The following is an 8,327-nucleotide window of genomic DNA, read 5'->3' as shown; positions in this document are numbered from 1 at the left end:
CGACCAGCATGTGTGCTGAGATTCAAGACAAAAAGTCTGTTCACTGTTCCTGCGTGCCCCAGGAAATGTAGTCCGGCCGCGTTGCTGCGCTGTACTCATCTATCAGCTGCTGGACGACTTCGCGAGAGTTGTCCAGCTCATCAAAGTTGTCCTTGAATATGTCCTCTTTGCGGAACTGCTCCAGGAAGGCCTCGCGCTTACGCAGTTTGTCATACTGCTTGCACGTCCGCTCGAAGAGCTGTGGGACAAACAAACATCAAAGTGAGACCCTGAAAGGGTAAAAGCCTCCGGACTTCTTCAGAAGCGCCGCGCTTTCTGTTCATTTTCACTCCCTCGGTGTTATGAAGAAATGAAAATGAAATCGATGACCTCATTGAAACTTCTTCGGATGGCTGTAATTTCCTCTTGCTTAACTTTACGAGCTAAAATGGTGAGAACTTCAGGCGCTGTAATGTACAGCCTTTCTCAATTTGAGATGTCAAATTAAGTAATACAATGACATCACATTTTCTTTCAACTTCGCAGCTCATATTTTAAACCAGTAAAACATGTCGGGTATTGAGGAAACGTCTAGTTCGGCAGCGTATCAATCAAAAACGTAGGTTTTACGGAATTCCCCTGGGACTGCTGCCGAGGCGGCTTCAGTTCAGTTTTAGGACGACACATATCCTCCAGTGTGAAGACGGACGGAGATCTCTACTCCATAACTACACGCAGGAGGAGAATAACTGAACAGGCTGAGGCGATGAGCACTTACGGAGGAGATGCTTGTGTGGTTGGCCATCATCAGGCCGCTGACTCGGTGAGCTGAGGGCAGGTACGGGGACTTCCTGGACAAAGCCACCTGGATGCTGGCGGGACCCCAGGGAATGAAGCTGGCCAGTTTGCGTTCCCGGATCCTTTGGAGGCTTTTATGCACCTGCAGTGAAAGGACGGTTTGAAAACGCCCCTGTGTGGTTTTCACGCGGATGTCGTTCACGCGCCTACTGTCCTCTCGTACCTGTGTGGGGTCCACCTCTCCCTGGATGATGTTGAGGATGGCGATGTAGCAGTGGCTGGGCTGCCGCTCTCTTCCTGTGGACACCATCACGTTCTTGGGTTGCAGGAGCCTCCTCATCACATCCAGCACTGTGGTTTTCCTCACACTGGCAACCTGGGACGCAGACGAGTGAGTCGTTTCGCACTTGACGGAAAAGTTCCATCCGCGCGTTTCGCTCGTCACTGAAGGACACTTAACTCACCGACTGGTCAGTGGTGAGGGGGGTGTATCCGGTCATGAGGAAGTGGAGACGGGGCGTTGGGATGAGCGATGCAATCAGGCCAATTAGGTCGTTGTTCATGTAGCCCGGGTAGCGCAGGGTGGTCGTACTTGCAGACATGATGGTGGAGACCTGCGTGTATGAAGGTTAAAGCAGGCCTGAATAACGACAGTCGGGTAGGAGCTCACTAATGGGTTCAAAGAGGAACTTTTTTTTTTTTTTTGGAAGGAAGTTGTGTTCACGACAGATTCATTTTGGTTAAAAAAAAAACCTAACGTGGACGACAGCTGCCCGTGACTTCCCACATCCGCTTCACAGGTCTTTGCACTTACAACTGGTATTAAAAGAGGTTCTTGTTATCGCAACCGTGTTTGCAATTTGATCGCGTGTCAATATGCAAAACAGTTCTGCACGGCTGTCTGTATTTACTGACCCAGGTCAAGAGAAGACGTGTTTTATGTACGAGCTTTATTTTTCTCCTCTGCTGAGCCGACATTACTGTTGTACTCGTTTGTTTGGTTTATTCAAGGGAGCAGCTGGAGATGGCGTTAGGGGAGTTTTCAACTTGATGTTTTCTCTTGGGACAGTGATCAGATTGCATCATTACCTGGCTGAAAATGTTAGCCTGACCATGTCCGCATGCGGTCTGTGGGATCCTATTGTTCGGTGTACATTTACAAGCGTTTTGCCGTATCCAGATAAGTTAGCCAGATACAGATCATATGATACTTGGTGTAAATGGGTATTAGTGTGCAAGAGTTTTCTCCTCTCTGTGCTGAAACTGTGAAACTGGTCGTCCCTGCTCTACAAAGGTAAAACATCTCGTTCTGACTGTCTACGACATGACGTGCATTTTGAAATGTGCATGCGTTGTTGGAGCCCTGCGAGGGGTTCAGGCTTTTGGCCATTATAATTATTGCTCAGTTGCCTTGCATAAAACTCCCCAAATATGTTTTAATGATGTTTTTAAATTCCTGCAAAATAAGAAACCAGATAAAAGTTGTCAATTGTGACCAAAAAAATAGGTAAATAACATTGTGATTTTATATTTTGACCTTATATCACAGCACTAAGATCCTAAATTCAAAACCTCTAAGTTTGGCTTCCGTGAACAAGCCAACATGCCATTTGGAAAGTGCAGCCAATGTGCAACTCATTTCTAAGAAAGCTGAAATCCAGTCTGACGTGCAACTGACTCACCAAACTAGTTTGTGAATCTCATAAATTCACCAGTGAGCGCCACGTGTCTCGCACAGTCCGTCTCCACATTTCTGTTTGTTCAAATGGAGCGAGGTAGACGGCGAAACTAACACCTGCTGACAGACACGCCAAGAGGGGAGCCAGCGGTTGTGACGCCGAGCGATAGCTCTCACTCACCAGCTGGTTGATCTGGGAGAATGAGGGGTTCTGGATGTGCAGCCTGTCTGTGGCGATGCGATTTAGAGCCGTGTTATCCAACACCACCTGATGGACACGGACACACACACACGCACACGCACAGGGAGGTAATTATTAGCCAAATAAAAGAGGAAAAACAGGCAAGAAGAGATTCCCTCTAGCACAACATGGTGAAAGTCAATACTCCCCGACACGCCGTTACAGAAAGAGGGTATCGCAGTAACGTTCTCAAGGAGCAACACAGTGTGCCGTTAGCAGAGTTGAACATAAAAGACGCACTGTGCAGCCACAACAGGGGGACCAATTCTTGAGCAGATTCTATTAGCTGTGCGGCTAATTCAATCAACATGAGGGCCTTATGCAAGACCCTGGAGGAAGTAGGTATTAAAGATGAAACGCCATTAGACAGTCGGAGCATCTCAGACTAATACAATCACCAATTTAAGACTGAGATTTAATAAGTTTGGAAGGCCTGTGCTGGCACTGCAGTTTGCTTCTTTATTAGTCTGCTACAAAAGCAGCGGGGCAGCCGAAAAAGTCGATATTTAACAAAGTAACTGGTGAAAGTAAAACCACTCGACTATATCTGAGAATGTTTGAGCAAACCGAACAGAAACTCGCTCGGTGCATTGTGTGTGTCTGTTAAAATGTACATTTTTGAAAGCACTGAAACAACAGTGTATAACAGGCCTCAGAGACTTAATCAAATATTTTTATGTTAGTTTCATGTGTCTTTGATGTCTCAGTGAAGTTTGACACGTGTACCAGGTGGTACTTGCAACATTTTGACCTCTGCCATTTACGTCAGAACACATGAAGCCAAACGTCTTTAACAGTCTGACATCAAATCGTTATTTTACTGGCAACGTGACTGACAACTTTTTTTATTTTATTTTTTTATTAAAATAATCTTAGTTTCCTGTTTCGGCTCAGTGGAACAGTTTAGCTACTGTGGTGCATTTTAACTTTGGTTCAAGTGGCACGGTTACAAGCAACCAGGACTTGTAAAAAAAAACAAAAAGAAAGAAAAGAGGAAAAAAAAACCGTGTCATTGTGTGAGGTTATTTCGGGCCACATCAGGAAGCAAAGAGAGCAGTGGCATTAATCAACTTCGACTCTTGAGAGCTGCTGCTCACCACGCAATCTGCATTCTGGGTGAGCCTCTTCAGCGTGAGCAGCGAATTGTACGGCTGAACGACCACGTCGCTCATCTCGTCCTGGTTTGGGAAGACGGAGTACGTCTGCACCAGCTTCTTTGGGTACCTAAAGAACAGAACATATTTCTCACTTTGCACACACCACAGACAAGAAACCCGTGAAGTGTTGCTTGTTGACCTGTCGTTGAGCTTCTCCAGGAGATATGATCCCAGCCCCGAGCCCGTCCCCCCGGCGATCGAATGACACAGGACAAACCCCTGCAGAGACAATGCGTCACTCATTACCCGCCAGTTCAGGCTACGACATGCGCCACATGTGTGTGAAGCTTACTCTAAACTCCACCGATGCAGTAAGCTCAAATGTGTGTGTGGGTGAGCAAATGCCTCTCTTCCTCTGCAGTTATATAAATGGGAGTGCAGCCCCACCTCACAAATAGGCTCCCTCACCCCCCCCCCCCCACGACAGCCCTGTAATACCTGCCTTCTACACTCGCCCGGCTATTATCACCAGACATGCTACACGCCCCACCCTGCCAACATACACATGCCCGCGGCAGCTCGGCCCACCTTCCTCTCCAACGCACACACGAGTGCACACACTAAATAATAATGTGGGGTCATAATGTGAATGAGTTACAGAAATTGCAGACCTTTGAGGGGAAATGCGAGTGTTATTTTATGGGAGGCTGGCAGGCTGACGAAAATTCACCCCCCCCAAAAAAAGAGGCTAAGAATAATAGTGAGGCAAGGCTGGGGCTTTGCTGGTTTTAAGATGACAGGCTCTGGCACTATTTTAACTTTATATCGAGTCATTCATTTTATCGCAACAAAGATACAACCATCTGCATGAAATTAAATCTATCTAGGCTGAAAATTCCAGTTGTTTCTATAAGCTTAATCTAAAATGATTTCTCACATTAAATATGAGCGTAATCATATCATCCATATCACTTTACTTTTAAATTAGTTTAGAAAATTCCCCGCTGCCACAGCCTCTGTCACTCCTGAGGGCCCCGGGGGCGAGTCGGTATGTGATGAAAGATAAACTTACCTCCAGACTGTCACTGCCATCTGCCTCTCGGTCAATGATGTCAAAGATGTCTTCTTGAATTTTCTTGCCCTGGGAGTTTAAAAAAATAAAGCCAGAGCAGATTGTGATACATTCAATTTGTATTTCGTTAATCAGGAGTAATGCCACGAGGCTGTAGATAGACACTCGGTATTCCCGGTGGTTACCTGAGAATATCCACTGGCCCAGTTGTTCCCAGCACCTCCACCATGCTCAGACAGGTAGATGTTCTCTGGGTTGTACAGGTTTGCGTAAGGCGAGTTGAGGATGGAGTGGATCACGCGGGGCTCCAGGTCCAGGAGGACTGCACGAGGGATGTAATGCTCATCGTCGGCCTGTGGGGTTTTATCAACAACCAGGGGTTAGATGGCGATACTGCACACTCGCCAGTGTCTCTGCAGCATCTGGATTCTTTCAGTTTAGACTACAAGCATGACATCTAGTGGCAAACAATAGAGACTGGACATTTACTGTACATGCTGAACACGGTCATTTTGTTGCACATGGCAAGAGCCTGTATAAATTCCATCACCGCCGCACAATGCATGTCGGTTAGATTCCTGTCCCGACTTTAAACTGGACTTTCTCCGATGCATTTAAATTAGCCAGTGACAACCCCTCAAGATCAAAGCGGTTGCAGCTTTTGCAGCCAGGTGCCCCAGTTGCTAGTCTTCGACTGCACGGCCTCGGGGCATGATGGGAAACGCCTGGCCTTCACCTGATCGGTTTAGATGTGGCTCAAAAATATGCCGTTTCACAGACATTTTTCATTTTTGTGGAATTGGGACAGATTTTAATTGGTGAACCATAAACAAGACATTATAGATTGCTTGTCTAGCAATTTTATTAAGCTCCCATGTCACGATTAAAACAATTGTACACTGGATACAAACTGTAATAACTCATTTACCTGATAAAAGAACACATCCTTTCTGTCGGTCCCTTCAGTTGCAAACTCCTCAACAATCCCCTCTGGGCTGATGCCATGCTCTGCACACAGCTGCTTCCAAAACTCAAACCCGACTGCAAAACAGAGAACATATAGGCAAAAGTTTAGGTCATCTTTATCTTAATTAGTGACCTTTCATGTTTATTAGTTAAACAGTACAAACACCAGTTACCATAACCTGCAGCCAGTGGTGGAAGAAGTACTCAGATTTTTTAAAAAGTAGAGAGACAACCAGGAGAAAAATATTTAATTACATGCAAAAGTCCTTCATTCAAATCTTACTGAAGTACATAAGTACAGTCAGCAAAATATACTTAGACTTTCAAAAGTAAAAAGTACTCATCGTACAAAAATGGCCCAACTTAGGCCGGTATATTTATCAAATATAAATGATTGGAATATTGCTTTATTAGCATGTAAACGGAAGCAGCACTCAAATGTCGTCATTGCAGAGCTAATTTTAACACATGATAGCTCCTGTCGACGCTCATCGACGTATAGCAATTCATAAATAAAAAAAAAAAAAAACTGATCATGTATTTTACGTCAAACATATTGATCTTAAGAGTAACTGGTAAACAAACTGTGAAATTAATGCAGTGGCGTAAAAGTACCATATTTCCCTCTGAAATGTAGTGGAGCGAAACTAGAAACACTCAAGTAAAAGTACTTATGAATTGTACTCAAGTACATTACTTGCGTCAAACGTACTCCCGTTACTTTCCATCACCGCGTGAACTACGCAGCTAACGTTGTGTTACATGACGTCATCTGCGTAAAAAAAGACCCCGTTTGCGTTCAGCCAGCGAAGACGCGACGACACAGTCACCGTGCGTTATATTTAAATGAATTAGACGTCTCGTTAGCACTTAGCTCGTGTCGTTACCCAGCAGATTGCCAGACACATCATCTTCACTGAGCTTAACGTCAACGTTAAACCGGCTAGCAATAAATTAAAAAAAAAAACAACGTGTCAGCAGAAGGGGTCTCAACGTCATCACGTACTTTGGTTTCCACATTGTCCGAGCTGAAGCGTTATGATTTCCCGAGGCATGTTCAGTCTTTCAGTTGCTCCTTGTTTAGGTAGCCTGCTTATAGCTAAATCATGTAGAGAGAGAGAAAGAGAGAGAAAAAAAAAAAGGGCTGCCGCCGCTGGCACCGCGTCACCACCGGCCGCGCTCCTTCCCGCTCCGGACTTGATGTGACGCTTCGAAGCCGACTTCTTCTTCTACTGTTTATTATGAGCAGGTCGCAAACCGCCGTGCGTGCTGCCACCTGCTGTGTCGGAATGCACGCGCGAGACGCATAAATATCCAGGCAGTGTCAACACGCCAAAAAACAACAACAACAACAACAACAACAACAACAACAATATCACCATAAAAGAAGTCTGGCTTCCCTGTCTGGTGTTTATTTGACTGTGTTTCTTGGTTGCTTGTATATTATATATATAGATATATACTGTACTGTATGTGTGTATATATATATGTTGACTGTGTTTATTGGTTTGTTGTATATAATATATATAGATATATAATGTACTGTATATACTGTGCATTTTATATTTTATATTTATATTTTTACTGCTATTTACTGCTATTTATTTGATTGCTTTTCTATTATATTATTCTATTCTATTATTTTATTCTATTGTTTCTATTATTGCTTCTGTATGTATGCTGCTGTGGCGAAAAAAAATTAATAAAGTATATACCTACCTACCTACCTTATTTACTGCAAAATTTGAAGGTTTTACTTTGAATTATCTCACCGGAAGTATAAGCATGTTATTATTTTTGTCTTGACGTTCGTGGAGTTGAAGGCAGCAGTGTGTAACTACACTTTTACCATTATTATTATTATTATTATTATTATTATTAGTTGTAGTAGTAGTAGTAATAAAAGTTAAAAGATGGTGACGCGTGCGTAATTCGTGTTCATAATCAGGACCTGTAATTTTATTGACTGTCCTGTTTTAAATACAGTCAATGGTGTATACATTTTTGCTGCACCCTAGTGGTCACTGCGACTACTTACAAGTGTGTTCCATTAGTCAAGTTAGACACGAGAGTATTTTTGTATTTCCGGTTGAATCAATCAAAATAAAAGATCTTTTTTCTCAACATGCTGTAGTTACATATTGTGACCGCGGACGGCAGCGTAGACGCCGTTTTTCACGCTTTCACTTGTCATTTAAAAAAACAAACAACAACAAAAAAAAACTCTGCCAAGCGACAGGACACAGTCGCATACTAAATCTTCTGGTGCACATGTTAAATTTAAATATTGTAGAGGGAGAGTTAAGTTATATTAGGGTCAAACCTTGCTATTGTAAGTCCATTTGTTCTCTGTTGCATTTATAGGTCACACTTGCTAAACTTTATGATTTGAATGAAATATGTTTTATTTTCCATCTGTATTTGGCTCAAAACCATGATGAAAAAAGAGGGGAAAGATAAGGAAAAGTTCTCACTGATGTTTTAACAAAGAAGAGG

At 43.5% G+C, this 8,327-nt stretch overlaps 1 protein-coding gene across 1 annotated transcript in view; it reads right to left on the bottom strand.

Moving 5' to 3' along the window:
• The window catches only part of tubg1 (tubulin, gamma 1), a 7,950-nt gene extending 1,038 nt beyond the window's left edge, over nucleotides 1-6,912 (bottom strand). Inside the window, exons 1-11 of the mRNA XM_069714679.1 lie at nucleotides 6,838-6,912; nucleotides 5,794-5,906; nucleotides 5,051-5,218; nucleotides 4,866-4,934; nucleotides 3,993-4,072; nucleotides 3,794-3,920; nucleotides 2,637-2,723; nucleotides 1,242-1,391; nucleotides 1,001-1,153; nucleotides 758-919; nucleotides 1-238 (exon numbers count right to left, since the gene is read on the bottom strand). The exon at nucleotides 1-238 is cut by the window's left edge and continues 1,038 nt beyond it. Coding sequence (XP_069570780.1) covers nucleotides 41-238; nucleotides 758-919; nucleotides 1,001-1,153; nucleotides 1,242-1,391; nucleotides 2,637-2,723; nucleotides 3,794-3,920; nucleotides 3,993-4,072; nucleotides 4,866-4,934; nucleotides 5,051-5,218; nucleotides 5,794-5,906; nucleotides 6,838-6,886 — 1,356 coding nt within the window. The 5' untranslated portion in view covers nucleotides 6,887-6,912 and the 3' untranslated portion in view covers nucleotides 1-40. The remainder of the gene's footprint in view (nucleotides 239-757; nucleotides 920-1,000; nucleotides 1,154-1,241; nucleotides 1,392-2,636; nucleotides 2,724-3,793; nucleotides 3,921-3,992; nucleotides 4,073-4,865; nucleotides 4,935-5,050; nucleotides 5,219-5,793; nucleotides 5,907-6,837) is intronic.
• Between the last annotated feature and the right edge of the window lie 1,415 nt (nucleotides 6,913-8,327).

This window comes from Brachyistius frenatus, unplaced genomic scaffold (genome assembly GCF_029030835.1).
Source record: "Brachyistius frenatus isolate BFR_SWC_R1_liver_20210118 unplaced genomic scaffold, ASM2903083v1 Contig_134, whole genome shotgun sequence".
In the NCBI taxonomy this organism is placed as follows: domain Eukaryota; kingdom Metazoa; phylum Chordata; class Actinopteri; family Embiotocidae; genus Brachyistius; species Brachyistius frenatus.
This window is presented reverse-complemented; position numbering and strand designations above follow the sequence as displayed.